This window comes from Anoplolepis gracilipes, chromosome 1 (assembly GCF_047496725.1).
Source record: "Anoplolepis gracilipes chromosome 1, ASM4749672v1, whole genome shotgun sequence".
NCBI classification, from domain to species: Eukaryota; Metazoa; Arthropoda; class Insecta; order Hymenoptera; family Formicidae; genus Anoplolepis; species Anoplolepis gracilipes.
This window is the reverse complement of record NC_132970.1, coordinates 4,567,076-4,594,193: the sequence shown is the minus strand read 5'-3', so window position 1 is coordinate 4,594,193 and position 27,118 is coordinate 4,567,076. Positions and strand designations below refer to the sequence as shown.

Here is a 27,118-nt window from a genome sequence, read left to right as displayed (position 1 = left end):
GGAGTTATACCGGCATAAATGCAAATCTTGACGTTCTCCGCACGTGGTCAAAATTATGATAGCTATTTTAGGCGATTTAGCATATTTTAAAAATTTTTAATAAGCATCCATCGACATCGTCATTATTTAAGTTGCATTTTTTATGGGGACTATGATTCTATTATCGGCGAGAAATATAAGAGTCATGTTCAGAGTCGAGCTCTGGTTTTAGCACGGATAAAAGAATTCAGTGGTTTGTTGGGCTCGATCGTCGGCATAGTATGGTTGAACGAATTCCAATTATTGTAACTACGTAGCGTCGCCACAAAATGACCCTGAAACAGTTCGGTAGCTAATATGCCCGAGAAATCATGCGAGAAGTATTATATTTAACAATAAACCTCGCGCATGGAAAATATAAGACAACTGATTACTTATTTCATTTTCATTCTCTTATTCGTGAAATTTTTTATTCAGAACAATGAACAAAGAATAAAGAAATATCTCTCTTTTTACTCTTGTAGAAAGAATGTGATAAAATTCTCATTTCGCATCTCTCTTTCGATCTATAAGATTTTTCTGCCGGAATACGATTAAAGAGAGTTTAATTAAGTACTTTTTTATGGATTATCTTTCTACGATTTCCACGCGTAACGTAGCCGGAACATCCGTTAAACTTAACAAAGCTTTCATTTGTAACTTAAACCGCGGAAGTAACTGATTTGCTATGTAATGAGAAAATTTAATGAGAAATTCATGTTGCGATCACATGTGCGTGTTCCAGAATAAAGGGGAACATCGATAGACATCAAGAAGATCGCGTTTCGTTTTAGCAAGGAATACGTTCGATTCAGTGCCAATCATGCGGTATCTATTATCCATACTCCAGGTTCTAATCGTCTTGGTGCAACCCAATCTCGAAGCTCGACAACGTATACCTAACGTCAGAGGTGAGTTTTATATGAAATATATAGTCTTACTTATTATTGCCTTGTCAAATGCCAAATTAATCAAACGATGATATTGTTGCTTTATCCCATTTTGATTTAACTACAACGATATAAAAAAATGATGGTGAGCTCGAGATTTATTATCTTTTTAATATTGAGAAACTCCTCCCGTAAGTTTAGTTTGATAAGAAATTTGATCTAAATCGAAAGAGACGACGATTCCGTCAAACAAACTCGATTCACATGCAGTCTCACGTCCACTTTCTCGAGTTTCTTCGACTTCGCATGAAAACTGGCCGCGGCGAGTTCTCGAGCAGAAGCCTTACCTTTGCGGGACGCGATCCTATTAAGAGTAGGAGCGAGTCGTACAATATAAGCGCGATGCTGGATTTTGCAAGCGACAAAGTGGAGAAGGAAGAAATGGAATAGCAGACAGAATCGGACGCGCAGTTCCTCCGAGCGATCGGCGGGTTGTGCCGTAAAATGCTAATTCGCGACTTATTTATACGTCGGGACATCTTAATGGCTGTTAAAGGCGCATGCTGATTTTTAATTATGTCGATAAATATATTTCAACCGTGTGTTGTACGGTAGTGGCTTAGGCCGTTATTCGACTCCGTAAATTGATCGTCATTCGGTAATGTCCGAGATGCGACAGGAATATTGTACTCGGTTTCGACGTCGCTATATACGCGATTTCGCTGATCTTATCGGAGAATATCGGCCAAACGCAAAGCCATCGGCTGGCATACAGCCAATCGACATAACTTTTAGCGCTGCTTCTGACGTGCTGCACCATGCGAGAAATGCTGATTCTGCGAAGCTGCAACGTCGATGTTCGTAAAGTCCACTAGCTTAAAACAATTTAAAACTGCAAAACTTAAATTTGTATAGAAATCAATATAACATGGCCGATAAATTCGGATTTCGATGCAGGTTACGTTAATAAAAAAAGATATATTTATTCACGCAATAATGGAAGCGCAATGTTTGTTGTACAGATAAAATGAATTTCTTCATATCTGCATAACATCAAAAATCGAATATATTAAAATATTAAATGTTGCAACTCGGAATTTATGGTCTTTGTCATAGTCTGGAATGTCTTAAGCGCCATTTACGCGATCTACTTACGTCGAATCGTTTGTCAACCGTGTATCCAGGAGCACGACATGTCAGAGTGATGGATGCGTTCTTTCTTCCCTGGTCGTTTTGAACGTACGTTCGACCGATAGACGAAACCCTTTTACTGTGAGCTACTTCGTTAATATTGAGCGCTTACTCGGAGACAAAAGTCCTCCGACGTGGTGACGCACGAAGACGAATGTCACGAGTAAGAAAATAAACAAAAAAGACGGACAAAGCTACTAAATACAAAAACGTCGGCGAGCTCCAAAAGACAATACTAAGGAGAGAAGTGATCTCAGCTCGATGTCATACCGAGCAGTTGACTTTGCATTGAAAATTTCAAGTCCTTTTCAATGTAGATTGTCGTCGGTAGCATCTCCTAATGAGGCCAGTCACTGGTAAATATTTATTCGTTAGGCGAGGAAAACAATGCGCGAGATGTCGAATTATAAGGCTGAGAAAGAAAAAGAAAAAAAGAAGGAGAAAAACGTACCGGACGTGCCGTTTCGAAATTACCTTCTCGTTAGGGGGTAGTTATTATGATCAGGGAAAATTACATGCCACGCGCGCGGAGGACTTGTTTACTGAACACCATGGCCTGAAACTCTGGGCCGAGTAACTGACAAGGGTAATTTGTCCGGCTCGCAATAACCACCGGCGTCTCTCTTTGGTGATTGTGGAATTATTAACTCGCCGGCGGTAACGTAATGACGAGACATTAGTGCGGTTTGCGCCTCATCGCGTCCATTACCTTTCTCTTTCTTTCTCTTTTCTCTTTATCTCTTCTCAATTTGGAAATTAACTGTCATATCGGTGTAAAAAAAGAGAAATTATCACTTTATTCGTGATTGTTCCCAATAAAGCGAAAAGTCCCAGAATTGACAAGGAATTTTGTCGAATCGAGGTAAATGGTCGGGCATATATTGTTACAATAAAACGAAAGTGTTTCATTGTGAATCGTAAAGAAGTAATCGACTTTAAAGTTTTCTTTCAAAGTATCATAAATACGTTTATCAACCCTATAAAAATCACTCACAAAAATTACATATGTACATCTTTGCTACTTTTATCTTTGTCTATACACGTCAAGTTGTGGCCACCGTATGCAATCAATTTTTCGATTGAAAACATATTCGATCCTACTTCTATCTCCGATTTAGACCAGTATGCACTGTTTGAAATTGGTTTCCTCGGGATTGAATATGGAATCATAAAATCGTTTAGACACAGACCGATTGGAATACATATAATTGTACAGAGTAACCCAATTTAAATGTCAGCTACGCTCGTTATAAATCCTAACATTTTATATATTGAACAAATAGTACGTGAACTTTTGCCAGATAAAATAACAATGTAAAATAGCCTAGTGCAATATCGTGATAAAGCAAATTGGAAAATGAATAAATAAATATATGCTCGAAAATTAAAAAAAAAGAAAAAAATTTTAATTACGTTTTTGAAACGTAAAATAAAATGCTTAAGACCAAACAAAATATTATTGTTTAGAGTAATCCAATTTAAATGTCAGCTACGCTTATTGCAAATCCTAACATTTTGTGTATTGAACAAATGGTACATGAATTTTTGCCAGATAAAAAAACAATGCAAAAGAGCCTAGCGCATTATTCTGATAAAGCAAATTGGAAAAATGAATAAATAAATATATGCTCGAAAATTAAAAAAAAAGTAAAGAATTTAAACCTTTTTGATATGTAAAATAAAATTCTTAAAACCAAACAAAATATAATTCCGAAACATTCGACCATCAAGAAACTCGCTTACTTTTTTTTTTATCTTTCGACGGGAATTGTGGACCTGCGATGGCGCCAAACGTCCGCAAAATCGACCACGAGGAGACGAAGAGCGCCTGAGTAAAACCAACACGACGAGGCGCCCATTCATAGCCTGAACACGTTGAAAAATCGCCCGTTCGCTCGCCGCATAAATGCGCATGGCTTGGCCGAACGGCGTGGGCGTCGTATGTATGTATCTGTGACAGGATATCATAGTATATGCGCACAAGAGTGCGAGTACAGCGGCGATACATCCAAACGCACCTGTATAGAGACACGCGGGTGTACTTGCGCGCATGAGCTATCGCGTGGGCAAACGCTGTCAATGGACCTCGTCACTCTTTCGCGCTAGATTTCTTTTTCTCTTTGTTTTCTCTTCGGCAGGTAATTGATGTGGAGCAATATGACGCAGTGTGCGATAGTAGAGATGAAAAGTAACTCACGTACACACATGAAAACATGTTAAATTCGACATGCTGCAATGTAAGTCACATCACGTGGCGTCGTGTAGGCACGTCGGTGACAACGATCTTCGATGTTTGGGAACATCACCACGATTTGTCTTTGGTTTGAATATTGCGAAGTTGTTCGATTTGGTTATCTGGGTGTCCTGGTTGTCTTTAATAGTTGATCGTGGATTTGCATAATTTGCGTCGAAGAAGTATGATAATATTGATATAAATTAAAAAAAAAGAGCTAAAAGGCAAATGGAAACATGAAAATGTGAAAATATCGTATCTTCTATCAGACATTTATGATAATGATGTTTTTGATTCAAATATAAACTTTGTGTTAAATCACTTGCAAAACTAAAAGTCTCCTTTACTCTTCATTAACATCAAAGTAAAATTTAATTCAACACAAAACACTCAAGTTTTACTATTATAATTTCACGGCTAGTTTTTTATTCTTATTAACTATATAATGTCTATTATAAATAAAATATATGAAAAAGGTCAACTGCATCGAATCTATAGCTATAGTACTCTGCGTGTATCCCTTTTACCTCCGTTTAACGCTCATAATATAAATCATAAGAGAATCGTGCATGTATACCGACACAAGAGAAAGATTCAATGGGCGATACGTAATGCAAACATTGCCTCGTAACCGACCATTATGACAGGTACAGCGACGACCCTGCTTGCGACTTAACGCGATATTGTGCGCAGATGCGTTAGGTGCATCTATCTCTCTGCGAGATAATAAATTGCCAACATAACCAACCATTTACTTTAGTACACTTATTCCCTGTGGTCGCATGTTACATGAACGTGCCGTCTTATCTCGGTAATCATTTCTGCGGAACAAGAACCCCGGAGATATTTTTCTCAAGAACCGTCACGATTCTGATACAGTGCTGGTGCATCGCAAGAATTCAGATATTTCCTGTAACTTACTTATATTTGTTGTTCTCTATCTAAATCCACGAGTCACGAGCAACAGCGTAACAACAAAGATCTTGTTTATTGAAGGAATAAAACTTTATATGCTAGTTTTAAGAAACTGGAGTAAGTAGCGATTTACGATTTATTTCGAGCACAATGCGGAATCCATTTGCGATATTTGATGATTTTATAAATAGAAACGAAAATGCTTTAAAGAGGAAAAGAGAAGGAGAAACCTTGAGGAACTCTGGCTCGTTCAACACTGCGTTTCCGACGAAATTTCATTCACGTCACGTTCAAGGACCCTCTAAAGTCCCGAATTAAATCTGTTATGCGTAAAATCGCAAGCGCGGCTGTTAATTCATCTCTGCATATCCGCGGAGGACGAAATACGACGCCTCAGTTTGCACTATACGATCTCTATTCCCCGCGGAGCACGCAGGAGAACGTCGTCGAGTAAACTCGAGTGTTCCATCGGCACGTGAGAAATTTTCCCACGTCATCCGACTTGACATCGCCGTCACTTATCGAACGTGTAAACTACCTGCCACTGTGTCTTCCAGCCGGGACAGTGCAATAACGGACTTCAACGGATTTCCCTGGGGCTTCCCGAGTTACGATATCTCTCACGATAGAAACGATGAACTCCTCGCGGAGGCTCGAAGACGACGCGTCGTACGCTTTGATCAACTTTGTATATTACTGCGGCCAGCGTAGCGGTACGAGTTATGCGAGGCGAATGAGCTGCATTGTATTTGTCCGCGATATGAATAAGCAACTCGCTTTCCAGAGTCGAAATCGTGGCGCTTCATCAACGGACGAATATCCATAGAACATGCGAGTACCCGTGGGTGAGGAGCTCTCGAAAAAGATCACTCCTGCAACATGCTCCACAGCGGCCGCGTGGGTTTTATTCGTTATTACTGATCGGCCACGGCCCACGCTCTCGACAGCATCTTCGTCCTGTCTGCCCCCGCAGGTGCGAATCAGTCGCTCTTTTCTCATAAAGTATACGTCACTCTCGCTAAGTGGCGAAATAATAATAGCTGCCTGTGGCGGTGGTTACGCGAGGAAATCATTTCATGTTTGCGACTTTATATAGTTGGCTGCGCGCATAAATTATGAGAAAACATTGTTTGGAAAGTTGAACGAAAATATTGGCAAAGTGCTACTTTTCCTCTCTTCTGCAAGCTACTTTTCTCTCGCAGTGAAATTTTGAATTATACCGATAATCGAAACTGCGTTTCGTGAATTACATGTTATTACAAAAGGAATTAATCCATTCGTCTCCACAAATGCGATACTGTCAGCCAATCACTTTGAAATATTCGCATATTCGTGAGATACACTTTTCTCATTTACAAATATATATTTGTTGTATTTTAACGTTGAATTGCCTAAAATATTATCGCTTTAAATTTCATCAATTTGAGATAATTTTTATAATTATTAGCGTAGCGCAACAATTCACTGGTCAATGTTCTTATTCACTTAAAACATTAAAAGTATGGTGCACGCAGTGCTTGTACTTAATCTGTATCCGCCTACACGTACTCATCGATCCAGCAATGACGGCGATATTGAAGAATAATCCTGTCCGGCGATACAGACAACTCGCGTCCAATCTCCGGGTGAGACTACCAATCCGCAAAAATTAAATTCGATTAATTACGAGCCTGCTTTATCACGGATTCCTCGAAGACCGATCGGTGTATCTACTCGAGTGCGACCGAGCCGCGCGATGAAACACGCATTGCGACGCGAGCAAATTTGCGCGCGAGAGTGCAATGCGCGCGGCTAAATTAACGGGGGCACGGATAATAATTAAGTTGTACCGCTGGTGATTAATCGTCGTCTCCGGTTGACCTAACTACATTTCATCCCAAGCCAGACCGCGCGACGAATATCATCGTACGATGTATGTATGTAATATGTTTCGCGCATACGCGCGCGCGAGCGCATGTTTCATTATACAGCAATCGAGGAAATTAAACGCAGAGTCGTCACGAACGCAAGGAGATGAGAGAAATTATCGTACAAACGACGCGGCCATTTTTCGAATGATCATACCACAAATGTGCTTCGGATATTGCGTCTAACGACCTCTCGTTACAATAGTAACGATCGGTACGATCGCTTTTATATACTTTTGGCGAATTAGTATCGACGGCATATTTATTGCGATAGTATCTGGCACGTAACACAAACTTTGCTATTACTCGTTATTCGCTTTATCGACATTATTTATTAAAGTTGTTTTAAGCCAGATGTCGATTGGAATATATAATTTTCACAATAATTACAATTATAATTAATTGGTATAATATTAGAGATACCCATAATTAATTGCAATAATATTAGAATGTATATTTAACGCAGAAACATTATTTCAAAATACTGATATTTGTTATGATTTACACACCGGATTACATTAATCAAACAAATTTCAATGAAATAAAATATCTTAGTTTGAAGATTGCATTCAAACGATTCATCGTGTTTCCATGAAAATTAAGCGAGATAATGTCTAGACGATTTGTCAGCCGGTTCAGGTAAATTCTTTAATGACCCCTATTGATCTCATTTGATTGTGAGGATAAACCACAAGTGCCGCATTAACCGCATCCGCGGAAACCTTGGGCGCGGCTTGTTTAATCAAAGCTATCTTGTTCGCCGTAAAAGCGAGACCAGCTGTTGTAGCTCGATAGTATGGCAAGCGCGACGAGTTTCGAGACAGTGCAACGTTTGTATAAAATCGGACAGCGATGTACTCTACACCTCGGATTTTCGAGATACACTGTTGTTCAAGAACCATTTTGATTGACTGCGCGTGAAATGCCATATATCGCTAACTCTTCAAGTAATTCGCCGAAGTAAGACATGTTGGACGTTAAATTTTCCAGATCTGATAAACGAATTTAATTACCAGATTTGTGTTCCAGATTTCTGCAAAGCAATATCGCAATAGCTAGCAGATTTATACATTATTTTTATTACTTTTTAAATCTAAAATCCCCTTTCTTTATGGTCCATTTAACATTTTACACAATGCCTATGATATCGTATGAAATTAATTTAATATTTCTAAAGGAAAAGAGAGTCGAATTTCTATCAAGTTTAATATAAATTAATTATTATAAATTTTTTTTTTTAATTTCAATATTTAATAGTCATTACAGTTCTTATTTATGTTGCTGGCAGAGCATTTGGAATTTTAAGAACACTTGTAAAAAGATATTTAGAAACTAAAATAAAAAAATAGCAAACTATATATAATATTTCACGAAAACAAAATCTTCAACCAGTAACATCGATAATTTATTCTTTCTTCGCGAAAAACGGTTCGTCCTCAGCGTACAAGTAAATTTACTCAGCATTACTTATACCGAATTTTAAATAAATGTCACCGTGAAAGCGATGTCAAGTTTCGGCGTCGTAAAATCAGCGATTAGGTCGACCAGACTAGAAGCTAGATGATTCAGACCGATAAATACGAGAAATTCATGAGGCGACGATGATTCAAGCTGATGAAAACGAGAAATTCGTAGAAATATTATCTCTTACTGTGTAACTCTGTATTTACGTGTATTGTAACGGCTTTAATGAATTCGATAAGTAGGTATATGCTAATGGGAGCAGACGCGCGAGAGGGCGGCAGGGAGAGGAGACCCATTCTTGCGGGACTGCCGATGGCCTGCGAGATGGGCCTGAGAGTGAGTCATCTCGAAGGAACTGGTTTCTACCGTAATACCCAGGTATCGCCGATAAAGAATCATTCCGACGCCTAATAACTTTGGCTGCTGCGCCTCCGCGATTCGATCATGACAATCCGTAAAACCATGAAACCAGAATCAAAATTGTAGTCACCCGCATCTTTCCCACGTGGGAAAGCAAAATGATAAACTTTTATTGCACCGCAGATACAAAAATCTCCTGTGACACAGAATAATTTAAAAATAAATAAATATACATATATGTAACTTTTTATACAGATATAATAATCTTGTCATCTAAATAGAAAGATGTCTGATTCTGTGTGTGTGTCTGCATATCTATATCTGTATATATATATATATATATCTAATGTCTGTTAACTTATGTCTATATATATCTGATAGAATTTTGTTTTCTCAAATTTAAGTTTTAGATTATATTACAAGAACGGAACGCGCGTGCGTCGATCATACTTCCTTATTGATTCGCAGCTACGAGGAGAACAGAGGAAGACAAATGTTTTATCGATTAGATCGTAGCAACGTCAATCTTTGCGCGAACGTAAAGTAAGCCGACGATACTGACGAAGTACAGGACACCGGTTCGGATCAACGGACGGTAGGCGGACAAGCAGTGCAACGATAAATTACGTTATATCGGACATACGAAATGCTTTACGTATCAGCCGTGCCATCGGCTCCTGAATTATCGTGTCGATCTGCAATACGGAATTTCCATACTCGCGGATTCCCATAAATTCTACAAGAGGGTCGATCTTTCAGTTACCTCTAGATCTGTCAGAATTCTTATGCGCAGCGAAACGGTTTCTTCTTGAGAATCGAGAGATCACACACAAATACCTTACATTGGTTAATCATTTGACAATCGCTTTTTTATATCTTGCATTCGTATATTTTAGAAGTACAAATATATCTCAATTTTAATTATGTGATGGAGTGTTATTAAATATTCTTATTACTCTATTCTCTTTACAAGACGCGATCACCGGAAAGTTAACTGTTGGCAGGTAAGAGTGGCCGATTAATAATTTGCTGCATAAGTCGCGTTATAATTACGTTAACCCAAGACAGCGTGCATCATCAATTATACGCAATTTAAAGCCGTGGTAGTGGCAGCATAGTGTGTCATATACATATATATCTGGCGTAAGACAGCCACGATCGTGCGTGCACCGAGACGTTTACAGTAGGTACAGCCTGTATGGGAGGTCCGAGTATCTCCATCCGACATCCCCACCTGCAGTTAACCCCGACCAGCTTGAGAAGCGTACTCATTGGTCGCCCCACCATTTTTCAGACTTTAATGATAATAGGATAATGATGATTACATCGTTCAACTACCTGCACTAGACGGCACCTCTCTTTCTCTCTCTCTCTCTCTCTCTCTCTTTCTCTTTTTCCTCCTCTCTCTCTCTCTCTCTCTCTCTCTCTCTCTTTTCCGTCTCTCTCGTCTTGTCCATCTACCTATCTAACCACCTCCTAGCAATCGCCGTCAAGAAAGCGCGGATAGATTGATCTCTGTGTCTTGTCAAGGCGACTTAAAGCCTCGCATTTCATCTCGAACTAGCCTGAGAACTGCTTCGAGAGACGCAACAAGATAAAATTTAATATCTACGATTATAGAATGCGATTAAGGAGTTATGCATTTTAATAAAATGACCAGCATTTGTTTTTTAAAACACGATATTAATAGCTTACGCACTGTTTTTTTTTCGAAATGGTTTATATCATAGTAAAGTGCAACGCGTAAGTATTTTTGTTCATCTTGACGACTTTGCATCACGAGGCAATATATCATAGTCAAATATAGATCACATCAGTTACTTAAACAAATGCCAGAATTTCATAGATATTTTAGATGCCGCCAATAATAAACCGCGTTACATAAACGATGCATCGTTATGACTGTATATATCAGGCAAATGCATTCCATTGCATTACATTGGGGAGGCCTGGCTAACCAATACGCTGATTACTGTGTTTAATATTAACGTAGAGATTAAATTAACCGATAAATGGTGTAAATCACCAAATTAGAGAACGATCCACTGCGTTCTCGTTTATGCGTGTCGAGTGTGTGCACGTAAAACATCGCACGACATTTCATCACTTTAGAACGCGACGGCGAGAAAACCATTAACACCGCAGAAACTATTAGACACAGACTGCCGAGAGCAGTACACGCCAATAACGTACACCTACGTTTCAGTTGTAATGTTACGAGGTTTTACAGAATTACGCAAGACATATGGAAATGTTTGAAGCTGTCCCTTTTTCCGCCCGCGGTAACTTTGCTCTTTAATAAATTAATAACTCATATCTAATGTCAAGAAAAATATACGCTTCATTGGATTTTAATTTATTCAACTACGCAATAACTGCTAGCTGCGTACCAATATGGAGGGTAATTCTACTTTTCTCAATCATCCCTTATAACTTTTATGTACAGAGAAATAATGTTTCTCTTTATGTATATACATATATGTATTGTATAAATTTTCCCATTTTAATCAACGCATTTTAATTTTTCTAAAATCATGCGAGATATTGAAATTTTGTTTTTACAAAATTTTTGTTTTTATGATATCGAGAAGGACATATCTTAATAAAAAAAATTTGAACTTGCGAAGCGTCAACGTCAAATAAAGGTCAATTTCATTTTTTTAACGGCAACATAATTTTTTAAACACCTACGTTTGTAGTCCTTTTCATTCTCACGAGTTCAACATACTATGGTCCAAGGTCATTGAAGGCCAAAATGACCAAATGTGAGCTTACAATATTATGGAAACTTGGTGTATAGAATCGTAAACTTCATTTTTCAATGATTTTAGAAAACTTTACTGAAGCTAAGTGCTCTTAATTCTGTGCAATAGATTGTTTACATTCTTGACTATTCTTTTCTATGTTTCCTGCATTTCTCCTGTGTTTCCTGCACTCGTTTATCATTGTTTTTACGTATATCGGGTATATAAAGATCAAATAATCCTGAGTAGAAAACGCGAATTACAACAGTCTGTCAAAACATTTCGCCGCTAACACTATAGAATGTATCACGAGTATTATTTAAAGTATTATTTAAAGATCATATTGCCTTCTGCATTCATAGCCATGAACGGCAGTTTGAACGTGTACGAAAACAATAATATTGTAAGCTTGCATTTGATCATTTGAGGACTTTGAACAACAGTGCGTTGAAGGTATAATAAAAAAAAGCTACAAATGTAGGTGTTTAAAAAAATTATGTTAGATGTTTAAAAACCTACATTTTATTTTAAAAAATAAAGTTGACCTTTATTTGACCTTGAAACTTTCACTTAATATCAAATTTTTTTTAATCAAAATATGTCTCCCTCGATATCATACAACTTTATATATATATAATATTAAGTTATAATAAATAAATTTAACTTAATAAGTTATATAAATTATAAATTGTTTTATTGAAATATTATATATTTCCCAATTTTAGCTATGGCGATAGAATTTAATCTGAATGAATTGTTGACTTTAGTAAGGAAAATGTTAAAAACCAGACATCTTCCGCAGACGATGCCCGTCGTGGCACGCAGACGGGGCCGTAACAACGCTGTCAAGCGGCTCTTATATGAAGACACATTGCCACAGTTGAATCGCGTCTGCGTACTCAACTGCGTGCTTTTTTTATTCACCATGAACAGAGGTTAACTACAATTATTCCATTAAGCGTTAGATCATCAGTAACAATAGTCAAGAATAGAAACGATCAATCGATAAGATATGATCAGTAATATTATCACTACCAATGTTTATCGTGTCGTCTGCTCAAAGCACTTAACGCAAATAAACTTTTCGAAAATTAAACTCAAAGACTCATTGCAAAATATTAATTTAATACGAACGGATGCAATTGGCAGTCGATCTTTGTCACTTTATAGCTGTAAAATGACAAAGCCGTTCTCTCATGCACGTAATTTACACGAGAGGCTTAGACCCATTCTTTCCGAGACATTAGCGATGATCTTACCTCCTTTTGGCTCGAAAATTTGTTATCCAAAATGATCTTGCAGACCCACGATGAGAGATTAGATGTAGAAAGAAACTCGACCAATCGACTCTATATTCAGTCATCTATCTCGTTGGCGATGACACTGCTTAACGAGGGCGTTAATCGAACGCAAGCAACCACCACTTAAATGCATGCTAAATCTATCGCAAATTATTGCACCAGGTTTACGGTGTTTAACTGTCGTGCGTACGTTTCATTACTAAATTTGTTGTTGCTAAAAGGATCAATCGCTTTTCATTTGCAGACCTTCTTCGATAGATCTAAAACCAGTTCGTTAAAGTTTCACTATCTCATAAAGGCGAACGAATATCCAACTTTTATGAGCCTGATCACTTATGTAATATAATAAACATTTTATTGTCTGAGTGAAATTAACAATAAATATTCGATAAATACGAAATATTATTCGACGACAAATTGACCAAAGTTTTACTGTAAGGATAATATTAAATAAATGTGTAAGACTAAAGACAAATACACTTTTTATATTTTAATGCATCACAGAAATTCGGTTGCTTACTTATATGTAAACGTTCAATTATTAAAAATTGTAGAAAGAATCAGAAGTCACGACTCAGTCAGAGACACTTTTTGTAATATTAATTTTTCTAATATATAATCGATTATATTCTTTTATTTTCAGGATTATATACTTTACAACAACACTTACACGAACACGAGATTGTAATACCACGGAAGGTGAATCACCGAGGCGACTTAATTTCGCATAATGTTACGCATCATCATCACGAGGACGGACCAATCGTTCATTATCGAGTGACAGTAGCTGGTAACGAGTACCACCTCGAACTGACAGCTACCGATAATTTCATTGGCCCAGCGATGGTTGTGGAAAGGCGGAAGCGGGATCTGCACGTCCGCAGCCCAGCGAAAAGTCACGGCAGTAAATGTCATTATCAGGGATTTATTAAGGGCCATCGGAATTCTCGTGTCGCCCTGTCTGCCTGCGACGGTCTGGTGAGTTACACTTTCAACTTTTCGAGTCGGTGTGTTTGCACAGACTAATATTCGCATCACGTTCGCAATTGCTAATCTAAAATTTATGAGGAATTATCCTGATCTAATTTAATTATGCAAAAAGAAGAAAAATTATAACAAATTGTAAAAAAAATTAAGATAAATTTTATAATTTTTATTTGCAAAGAAAAAAGCTAATTATCTAAATAAGTAAGTGGATAAATTGTACGTGAAGATCCTTTGTTTGATCCTCATGTTTCGTGATGCAATGTGATGCAATGTGTCGAATCACGTTAGAAACTTAAACGGAACGAGCAAAGTTTGAAATGATATAACGTGGCAAGTGCGATTGAATCGTCAGCTGCAATTTGCAGACGGAAGGCAACTTCCCCTGTTGCAACTACCGGCGATCTAATACATTCGCCATGACTCGGAACCGCATGAAGAGTATAACGAAAGATAAAATCTGCACTGTCGACGACTGTCGAGCATTAACCGTCCATAGGAATGAGAATCGAGCACGAGGGTCCTGTCGGTTAAATTATGAACTGTCGGACACGCGCGCGGCGCAATCAGCATTGTGTATCTGCTTGGTTATGCTCACGTCGGTGACCGGACACAAAGTTTCGGATTTACAACTCAGCTCGACGAAATCTCTTTGTCTATGAAAAAGAGAGAGAGAGAGAGAGGAAGAGAGGGAGAAATCCATACGCGTTTGTTTGACTATAAGTGAATGACAATCTATATGTCAAGCAAATAATCAGCGTTATCTTACTTTCGAGCGACTGTAAGCACTCGCACCCTTAAATCAACAGCATACAAAACATGTTTTAGCTCGTTAAGTCTTTTCATTACAATCTCCACGGTGATTTGAAATCAATCATATTATACGCGCTTGTCTACCATATGACAGCAAATCTGTAGCGAGTCACAGTGAGCTGCAAACTATACGAGTTGCAAGACAGCAAGAAAATAAAATACATCTCGTGTCCTCCAGCCTTTAACGCTCGCTGATGAAAGCAACAAAAGTGTGTCGTTTTTTTTCCTGCGCTTAAAAAACAGTTTATCGTGCAGATTAATTAATGGATCCGGTCGACAACTCACGGCCAACAGCTCGAACGAAATCAGGTCGGATACTCTGATTGTAGCATACGAGCCAATTTTTCAGAGGTGATTTATTGCGTATCTGAAATGTATTTCTTTTATCAATTGCGAAGTGAACCGAAACTGTCAATGACAATTTCATTGGAAAAGAACAACTCTCTCGTGACAAATTTTTTTTTCAAAAATTGCTTGCCACTGGTACTCTTTATGTTTTTAGGAACCGAAGAATTAAAATGCATTTTACCTATGTAAAAAAATCTTTTAAAAAAAGTAAAAACTCATACCAAGTACACTTAAAAAACTATCCATTTTTATTGTATATAACAAATAAAAGTTATTACAAAAAATTTTTAATATATTACATATTAAAATCTACCATTCATATATATACTTGTTGTTTTTTGTCATAAAATAAAAATTTGTCACTCACTGATCAATGCAAAACAACGGAGTTGATTACGTAGACTAGATTGATTTGTGATGTAATAATGCCTTTGCATGGCATTCCTGAAATTAAAATTAAGATGAATCACTCACGGCATAAAAATAGACACGCAATATTTTTACGACACTCTCGAACTCGGATGCGCGATTTTGCACGGTATTCCCGAACAAATTAAGGCGCAAAAGCATGGATATTGATCGGAAATGTTAAAAACTGTTTGGATACTTGACTTTCCCTTCAGGATAAAGCTTCTAGATACTAAGCCCTTCCACATATATACACACACACATACACACACACAATACTTACGTCAAAGTATACTCATTGGGAGAGTTTCATCAAACAAAAAATGCAATATAAACATACTCTAAAAAACGGTTACCGATAGCCACCAATTTTGCTATTACAAAATATTTTCTTATAATTAAAATAAATTACAAAATATATTACGTTATTATGAATTTTAGAGTTAATTATATATGTATATATAATTGTACAAACTAATAATTACTTATAGAGAATGTCGCATTTTAAAAAAGAGCATATCTATAAAGCAGATCATATCACTAATTGTCGGTTCGAATTTGCTGCGTAAATACTATGCAAGTATACGTAGAAAAATGCGTAGAAAAATATAAAAAAAATATTAAAATTTTACTCCTATTTTCAACTTTTATTTTTCACATTTGGATTCTGAAAGATTTTCATGAGTTTTATTATTTAAGAATTATATTTTAAGTGTATTATGTTTCTACTTACATACTTCAAATAGATATTAAACAATTTTTTAAAGGTTTAAAAGAGGAGCTTTCGGTAAAACTATAAATTAAATAGAAATTATTCAAAAAAGAATAATCTAATTACTTAAAGTGTTAAAATAGATGTTAGATTGAACATTAAGGTTGAAAATAGGACAGAAATTTTGACTCAGGAAATGCAATTTCCTTATTGAAATATTCTATATTAAATAGAATATAATAATTTATGATTACTTTAAAGTTTAAATTGTTCATTTTCTTTGAAATCTTTTCTTGGCAATATGACGCTTTTTAAGTAAGATATACGCTCTTCATATGCGGTGCATGTTTCTAAAACACTTGAGAAGAACGAAAGTGGTGTGTCGGCTATAACGAAGATTACACCGTTGTGAAAGTTGAAAATTTTCCAGAAACTGGGCGCAAAATAACGTACGTTCTCTCGTCGAGCTGCAGCCGCTGCAACCCTTTTATCATCTTGGATTGAAATTTATGTGTATTAGTCTACGCGCCATAATTGTGCAAACCGCCGCGCCGACCGCGCGAGCCGCAAGAAGAGGAATTCGCGCAAAGTTTCCCTCGCGTGAACATAAAATCGAGATAACGGCGTATAAACGGCCGAGCAGAGGAATGCGAAGACGGGAAAAAGAATCCATCGGAGCACAGTGCGCGGAGAAACGGGGAATGGATAGGAGCTTGTGAGCAAGCATCAGCGCAATTTCCTCGCAGCTTCCAGATAATGATTTAATTTGTCACGCCTTGGCAGATTTATGACGGCGCACCTAGTCGTTGTCCGGGTACGCATTATAAATTGCACACTCTTGCACTTAAGATTGCTCCAACATCGATACTAATTGTAAATGTCCCATCGGTCCGGCGCGCAAACCCGCTATAGAAGAAATCGCCTTATGAACGCCCGGTTCTCACGCAATACCGTGTAATTGCTCAATTTTCTGCAGGAACCCTGCGGAACTACATATCTCGACCGCGGTAATCGATCCCACCGTGCATATTATAAAGACACGAAATTTCGCGAATCGTGGCGCTTCGTAATAACGCCACAAGGTAGACCTGTATCGAGCAGGTTCAAGTCAAGGTACTTGTACGCCGCAGGCTATATGATAAATTTGCTTTCCTATGCTAAAAATAGTAGACATAGACACTGGAAAAATTAATTTGATTTTCTTCTTTATTTAAAAATAATGAAGAAAAAGAGAGAGAGAGACAATTTTGCAATAAAACCAGAATACATATAGCTGTTATGACAAAATATGACGAATGCTTGAAACAAAAGTTAGCTTAAATTTTTGTGCAATAAATAATTAATTATATTAATAATTAATTAATATTTACATTATCATCGATAATGAAATGGTTGATTTCAACATATACAGGTACTTAATACATGCAACTTTGTTTACCAAGGTCTTACATAGTGTATCTACCTCTCACGGGTGATACTCGTTTTTATTGGCCATAAAATCTGCAGCACAGAGGCACGCGAGTATGCTCCTGTAAGAGAGAAGGTGATTTCGACGCGTAACCGCTATAAAACTCCAGTCTACTCGTGCCATGTACGCTCGGTTTAAGCGAGACTTAAAGCCCTATTTAGCGGCGACTCATATAAGCCACATTGACTTAAAACCACGATTAAATATCCTTTAACTTTTAAAATCGAGATTAAATTGTCGACTTTACAGTCGATTCTTCACAGCATTTTATGAACAATTTTAATTCTTTCACCGCGAGTTTAGCTCATCTTATAATTAGATAAAATTATTTCTCTAGAAGTATAAAATTAATGTAAAATATTGTATTGCAAAAAATTAAATCATATTTTATATATATGTCATAAAGCTGGTATTTACTTGAAATTTACGAGTTAAAATAAAAATGTAAATGTTTGTAAAAACAAGATTTAATTTATCATAATAAAATTCTTGACACACACAACACACAAAACATGCTTTGTATGTCGAACTCATTAATTCTCGAATTTTCGAATTACGGTATCGTAAATGATACGCTATTTGCACAGCAAATTTTTCTCTCCTCACTGGCACTGATTATAGGACGTGTAATACCTATTCGCAATACCGTGGGCAATCTTCATAATTGGTGATAATCTGCTCGAATCGTCGTATCGATGTCACCTGCTTTACAGATATTTGTACGTGGTATAAACGAAACAATCATCTCGACTCTCGTATTCGTAGTGCTGTTTTACTGTGCTTGCACGCGTGTGCGTACTATGTATGCACTCGAGAGGCCAAATGTAATTGGCGCTGATACGTAATATTCAGTAATTTCAGGCTTGCTTGATAATGGCTTTATTCCCTGGGTTAATCCCCCCTCCTGATGCAATCTTCACTTTGGTTGCGAAACGCTAATTGTAAGTTAGAATTGGATCTAATGCTGATCATCATCCCTTTGTTGTTCTAATATTGATTGAATAGTAATTGAAGTTGAATCAGAAGATCTCAAATTGTATCATTCTTTTTATTTCGAAGGATTTAATTTAATAATCTTTTACTTTAAACCTAATTATTGCTAATCATTAAATTAAATTAATCGTTTTATAATATTTATATACGTATTTGATATATTTTTCTTAATTAATCATTAAATTTAAAATTGTCTAAAACAATAATTAAATTCTCTCTCTCTTTTAGACTGAATTTCATTATTTTAACATTGTACATACATATATTAATGCAAGAAAGAGAGAAATAGAGAGGGCAAAATTGAAACTTTATTTAAATTCGCGTTGAGTTCAAAATTTATCGTCTGATACCCTTGTTATCTGTAAAGCAATCGCTTTCGTGGTATCTCGTATACTATGTTTCCCTTTCTACCAAAGCGAGTGAAACGTGTATCGTAATTAATTTTACCCTCTGCCCTAGGTCAATCTTTTATCACAATCACGAATGTCACCGTCGTCTTCTGTATAAATCTCACAAGCTATACTCTCGCAAACTACTGTCTAAATTGTTTTTCACACGGAAATTTTATCAAGCATAATCGAGCTTTCTTTTCAACGATTTCTAGTCTGCAGGATAAATCGGGGCGAATTTCACCCTCGTTTCAAAAAGCGAATTCTTTAACTCGCTTATCTGCAAGTGCACGAACGCTTTATCGGCGCGAGAACGCGAGCTAATATCATTGGGCGAGTATCAAAGTTGGGACGTGTCTATTAAATTTCTAAGAATGATCGCGAGAACCGATAAGCTCTGTTACGATGACTGCAAATGCACTGTAGACATGCATCTTATATCATATAACTCTTCTTTAACGAGCAGCATTTATCTACGTGTAAGTCATTAGCATTATTCTACTAGAACAAAGGAAACGATCACTCTTTGCGCAATTAGTTTCATCGTAAACCAATATATCGTAAACAAACGTAATAATGGCATTTTATATCTCGATTAATTGCTCGTAAGATTTACAATTGCTACTGCCGTTGAATCTCTCTGGCAAGTATGTTTCGTAATATTTTTTTACTAGATGTTGAATAAAGATATGACTATAACGTGGAATTATGTTACTGTGTTACATTATTACGCACTGTTTTATAATATTCTTAAAAAGTATGTCTTAGAATATTTTTAATATAAATAATCTAAAGTTTTCCTCTCTCTCTCTCTCTCTCTATCTCTATAGTTATAATATTATTCAAAGTACATTTATTTAGAAAGCAAATTTAATTTTAATTTTTTTTTATCTTATTTAATTTTTATATAATTTTTAACTTTCTATTTTCAATGTTTATTTTGTTAACACTAAATCTAAATTAGAAAAATTTTGCAATTTTTATTTTTAAATAATTCTGCAATACACATCTGATGTAAATATTTTGATCGCATATACATGATAATATGCGAGTTTTATAATGAATCTACATATCAATTCTTGTTATCTATTTTGGAAACATTTTCAGCTAATAAACAAATATCTTTCGCTCGTTATGCAAAATAAATCGCGACGCGCATGATTGCCATTTCCGGATACTTCATCATTCCGCTTTTCCGCGCTTTCCATTTCCACGAATTACCAAGTTGTATAAAAAAAGAATTGTTGAAAATAATTGTTATTGCGAAGCGCAGCGACACAGCCGGCGGCAAGAAATATCGGCTTCTGCCACGCATTACTCACGATCCGCTGAGACCGAGTTCGAAACAACTCCTTGAAGACTGTCTCGATGAATTATTCCGCGGTTACCCAGAAGCGTCCCAATGGATGGGGAATTGAAATACAAGCGGTATCGCAAAAACATTACAAACTCAGTCTTTAGCGACGCTGTTTTCCGCACGAATTTATCAACTGATGCAGCAGCATGTGATATAATTGAAATGGTAATTGACGAAGAAACTGCATCAATTTTTGTGCAAGTTGAATTATTTTATAGGCAAATTATTATTACAGAAGGAAATATTTTAGCCAATTTTACTTACATACGAATAGTATTCTCTAGCGCTTGCATAGAGATATCCTACACAATAATGGATCGCCACCCGTTGCCGCATTTGGCAAGACGGTCACTATATCAGCAACAGTAACAGCTATCGTGTCAATAATTCGTGCGGTGGTAATATATCGCTGTCATATATCTTCTTTACAACCGACATGGACGCAACATGTGCGCACCGTGAGTATAAACGATCAGTGTGACCCCCTCATTATCGATATCGCACTTTAATTTATCAGTTTGCTACAACCTGAAAATATTATACATATGCATCGATTTATCGGATAAATTATTTGATAGGATCGCCTCATCAAATCAAAACAATTTTCTCCCCGTTCGTCATTCTAACAGATGGCTATTAATATCGGCAATTAATATATACATGTGCCGTCCCACACCGGAGCCGATAGCAATCGACACGTTCAGTTGATTTATCATGAATCCTGTCGACTAAAGGCGTTGATGCTCTATACGAAAAAGCAAAATATCGTCGCAAGCTAGTTCGCCGTAGTTCGTACGTAGAAGTGAAACCCGAGACACAAAAGGGGACGATATAAATCAATAGGTCAATTAATTCCGCTTTCGCAACAAAGAGCGATTTGTCATCGGGAACCAAGCAAAAAATGAGAATGATCGTTATTGCGGCGCCAATGACAGGCGGCCGGGAGAGATATCGGCTTTCGCGCGGCATTATTCACTATATGTATGTACAATATATGCGACGAAAGGCCCGCCATGCCAAGCGAATACACCACGGCCTCCGGCCGTTTTCTCGCGCATGAGTATGTCCCGTGGAATGGAAAATTGAAATACGATTGGAGGCTCGGTAAAAGAAAAAAAAAAAAAGGAATCATGGCCGACATAATACGCAATACTGTAAACCGCGGCAAATATTTACGACTATTGCTCCTACAACTATCAACTATCCACTCCAGTAGCGAAAGTTTAGAAGGCGTAAATATGGTTGGTACCACGCAAGAGCATGTGCAGCCGATTCGAATCGTGTGCTCGACAGTAGGGGAACAGGTTCCAGACTCTATGCGCGGCGCATACGAGCATCACGTATACACGGTTAACATATAATTACCAGTAATAGGTAATCAACGGTGAGTTGTTCCTCTCCGTCCAATTAATGCGTATCTATTCCTCCGGATCTAAACGAGACGATGGGTGGTCCTTATTACTTTCGACAATTAGAACTTAATGACGTACTTACTTTTGTGTCTTTAGACGTGGCAGGAAAAAAAATGATAGAGCAATTAAGATCACGGACATTTTATCTCGCCCCAAAAGAATATATATTCCGCAATATCTGTAGATAATATCTCGTAGACTTAAGAGGCACCCCGTGTAAGGAGCCGGTAAGAAGTTCGATCTCGTGATAAATGGTGCAACCACTTTGTGAACACGCTTCCTGAATATACGAGAGCTGAACGGACTTTCGGTATAATGGAACTCAACTTCGTTCCAGAATCCTCGGCCTATCGATCGCAGTATCTTTTAGTATAAGATAAAATAGAAAAAAGCTAATATATCAATTCGCGTAAGATATTTATTCAAGTCACTTTTCACGATCAATGCTTCAATCGGCATTAAGACGAAATTACTCGACTTCGTAAATCGATCGAGTATCATGATGTTACTAAAGTGAATAGGATGCAAACTCAACTCCCTCTAAACTCACCAGGTTTCGCCAAGATACATGCACTATTAATTGTTAAGGATTATGGACGATGCAATCGTCGCGCGGGGGCGTTTTTTTATAGTCGGCATCTTCAATCTGTCCCCCATAGAAAACGAACCAGAACCGGCGCACAAACATATACACATATGCGGTAACATCATTATGTACCACCTACGCGGGAAGTCCAGGACGACTATTCTAATGAAGGTATAAATCATGTTTCTCCGCAGGAAGCATTTATCGTCATCGGAATCATAGTCTTTCTCCCCAACCGAATTCTTTTTCTTATCTCTCGGGCGGACATCCGGTTTTATCCTCGAGATGCCAGGGAACACGACATCTAGTCTCTCGACTCGGTCGTCTGGAAAATCCGTTACCATGATAAACTGTCGGATTGGCATCAGACGTGTAACGGAAGACATTATTTCGCATTACCTAGTTCACCCTGCACATTCATAATCCGGGATAATACTTTTGCAGCCGACAGAATCACATATCTCAAAGAGCTTAAGCCCATCAAATCGTGCAACGCAAAACGCTACGTGTCGCAATAATCACGCAATCACGATGTGCTATTCCCGCATCTTTGTCGCATCCCTCATAAAACAGCAATTGACGTGTACAGCTATTAGCACATCTAAATTATTACGCAGTGTATCGTGTGTATCTTGTTTGAAATATTCTCACGGGAAAATTATCGTCCTTGTCGTGGAATTTTACCGACACAAAATATAAACGGGATGAGAAGCATCATACGGCAAAAAAAAATAATAAATAGATAAAAAAACGGAATAAAAATGAAATTCCGTTTCCATGAGAGAACATTTTTCTCAAGTCCGTTAATCTCGTCGTTAATATCCACCTTTTGGAACAGATTCCAGACATATTGACGGAACGCAAAGTGCCGTCTCTCGACAGAAGAAAACTAGCTGGGAACAGCAATCGAAGAAATCACCAAAAACCTCAAGAAAAGAATCGTGTATAGCTTTACTAGGTATAATTTCGTTGCAGGGTTCTCGATTCAACCTTGCTCGTCTCTCCCGCGGCATTATGGTGTTGTGACAGCGGAACACACCCATGATAACTTATGCGTCTTTCGCAGTCAACCATCGATTGAACGAAGATAACTCGCTGAATAAAAAGTCTGATGTCATTGGCGATCTCGCGTACATGATTGCCGCGCGCATAACTCGTTACATGGTCGTAACATGGCGACGGCAATTGACATTTACAATAATTTATCGGCGCGTTATTAAATTCCCTGTTGCGGCAGGAGGGCATAATCCCGGTACTAACAAGGTGCATATTAAGCAAGCGCCGCGTATAACCGCGTCGTTTACGCAGAATCGTTTAAATTTCTGGAACCGATGCCAGAACCTGTACGAAGTGGTGCACTTTCCAGAATTAATTGCTATTTACGAAATAAACTCAAATGCCCGGGATGTGCATTGCAACCGAATAAATTAACGAAATAACGCGTAATTTAATTGAAATTTCCATCATAATATTCGGACTTAATCTACATGCATCAGACACGCAATGTTGCGTTTAAAAGGAACGTTCGAATTCGCTGGCATAGAATATCAAAGATTTGCAAACGTGCATCTACTAACAATGGAAATTTTTATATCTTGAATGTGAATGTAAATGACAATTATCGATGCCGTAATTGAAATTATAAAATGGATAAAGGTAGCAGAGTGCAGACAAGTTTTCATATTTCTATATAAATTTATGAAGTAGAATTTTTGCTTCATATAACTTTTGATTTTTGCCTAACACAATACTCAAAGGGATTTTGTAAATAATAAAATTTTGCCGTTTAAATAATTTTAATTATATATGTATATTTAGAAATTAAAATAAATTTGTAAAAAACATTCGCTCTAATTTTTTTTATCGTATACATTTATTCTTATTAAAATAATATATGAAATTTCACTCTATTCTATGCGTCAGAGATTGCAAAAATTTAATTAATAAATTTTATATGCATTCAAGGAATAAAATTATGGTCAATAGCCACGAACTATAATTAACGCCGTGTTAATCCAGACACCGAAGTCAAGCATTTTCACGGATTTCGATAATTAATTTCCCTTGGTGATCACCGCGGTTAACGGTAATGCGATAATCAACAGGCCTCCGTAATAACGGCAGATCGTATCGTATCGGCTTTGCCAACCAGGCAATTCTAATCGTCTTTTACGGACGTCAGCACAGCGGTCGACTCGCGCGACAAGTCGCGGTAGATTATTCACGTGTACGCAACAATCGTCGATGGAGGAGCCAATGCGTGCTTAGACATGGGTACAAATATGCAATGTAAAAGCGGGGCCGTAGGCTTCGTCGGTCGCTAAACATGAGGTGTCGGCGTGTCTGAATGTTGCGACCGCCCATCGGTATTTCCCGTTGGTCGCTCAATAATAATTTATGCATACACAACAGCAGAGCGTATGTCCAGTTTGTGGGGTAAAATCGCCTTGACGGCGATCACCTAAGCAAGCTAAGCAACATAATGAACGACGCCACGAGATACATATGACGGAGTACATTCATACGTGACTATCGTCATAATCGACGACGGTTCCGCATGCGATTTTATACTGATCAAATTTGCTTTGTGTGATTCCGTCGAGACCGCGCAATCGCGGCCGCGTCACACGCATGGATGGAACTTTCGCGCGCGCGGTTGGTTTTTTCTTGATGTACGCGGTGGCGGCTACTGTGCACACCTCCTACCCATGAATCGCCATTTGTGTAATCGTCACGATCGATTGCGTCGATAGTGCGGGTGTGCGTCGCACGATTAGCGAACTGGCTCGTGGTAATTTATGTCAACCGTTTGCAACGAGTTGCGCGCCGATTAATAATTTAATCTGCTCTCGCGATCCAGTCGCGCGGAGAGTACATATCCGTGTCGCGGCTTTATAATATTTTAACGTAATTATAACGACGTACATAATTAATAAGCGTGCTTTATGCAAATCGGAAGCCACTATCGACAAGCCTGACGTGCTCGTTCCTTGATTTTATTTTGGGAAATAAACGGCGAATTTATAGGGCTATTTCTCGATTCTTGAATGTCATGGCAAGTAGAAAAGGCGCAATAGATACGAACGCGGGACGGTTCTGTTGCAGCACAATATTGCAATAGAAATTTCTCCTCCGCCGAGGACGCGGCTGTAACTGTCGTAAACTGTCGTAAATTATCGGTCGATATGCGGAATTAATCGAATCCCGCAAATATACGACGATATATATCGCATATATTCTCCGCTGGCCCATACAATATGGTTCAATTAAAAGAAACGTTCGAATAGCTTCCTGGTAAATGTCATGTTACCATAAAGATATATCTACTTGTAGAGATTAGAACCGTATTCACCTAGGATAGCAAATTCTCAGATAGTAATACCAAAGAACGTGCAATAGATCGTACAACCGATTATTCATATATATATATATATATATATATATATATATGTATATGCATCCTGAAATATTCAGTGATTCGCGAAAGCATGACTGGTCAATTTAGTCGTGCATTAAAGATGAAAACGTTTGAATATTATTACGTGATCATTTTATTACACATTATTATTTAGAGAGAAATTGTAAATTTTTACTTTGTTATTTTTATCACACTATAAACGAATTATGAGATTTTTTTCGATAGTTTGATTTTTTAGAGTAAACACCGCTTGAATTAAGTACATAAAATATTCCGAATGCAAAATCTGATAGTGGATAGAAATAGTAGTGATTAAATTAAATGTGCCAATCGACGGATATTTGTAAATCGGAGATCTTCTCGACTAAAGAATGAAATATTGCATGGGTGTAGCTAACATGTGCGTCATAACTTCCAATTATTTTATTTCAGCTGAGAGCATCTACGTTCTATGTTATATTTATCATTGTTCGAGTGTGTACTCTGTATTTTCAACGAATAAAAAAAATGAATCGCAATTATTAACTGCTTGTAGATCTTGACGAAATAGATTTCTCTCCAAATTCATTCAGAATAATAAACATAATTACATTAATACAATTATATCGTTACACCTAATAAAATAGATGGATATTTGACGCTAATTCGTTTTTTAAAATTTCTTTGGATCGTAAAAGGATTAACAAAATGTCCTATCCATCGTCAAAGCCATCGCGATAACAAATCACTCCTTATATAGGCGATCAAAGTTCGTGAGAATATAAAAAAAAGAGAAAGAAAGAAAGATGCAAAATAAAACAAAGATGACGCGACAAAGGAAAAGAAGACGAAGAAGAAGCGGAGGAGGCAAGATCGCCGTGAGGCCCCATGCCGAGCCAAGTCACGGCCGGATCTTTTCGCTTTGAGATCCTTCGACGACGAGGCTCCGCTTCTTCTTCTTCTTCTTCTTCTTCTTCTTCGCCTTTGTGAGACTGGCGCCGTGATTTTTCACGGTCTGCGTCGAGGGCTAATCGAAATAGCGAGCGCCACCTCGGCCCAGCTATATTTAGCCCTTTTACCGCCTCTCTCGCTCCGCTTCGTCGATCGTTTTATTTCGCCGAGACACGGGAATATCTACCTCTCGTGACACCAATGATGATGATATGGCAAAAACAATCCAGATTAAGTATTAATATATGCGTTATAGTATATAAAATTCGATTCTCTC

General features: G+C 37.5%; 1 protein-coding gene across 4 annotated transcripts in view; it reads left to right on the top strand.

Annotated features, from left to right (window-relative positions):
* Nucleotides 1-27,118, top strand: part of LOC140665979 (A disintegrin and metalloproteinase with thrombospondin motifs 7) — a 43,739-nt gene that overhangs the window by 6,836 nt on the left and 9,785 nt on the right. For all 4 annotated transcript variants that reach the window (XM_072892670.1, XM_072892644.1, XM_072892661.1 and 1 more), the window contains exons 2-3: nt 764-929; nt 13,667-14,001. In XM_072892670.1, coding sequence (XP_072748771.1) covers nt 842-929; nt 13,667-14,001 — 423 coding nt within the window. In that variant the 5' untranslated portion in view covers nt 764-841. The remainder of the gene's footprint in view (nt 1-763; nt 930-13,666; nt 14,002-27,118) is intronic.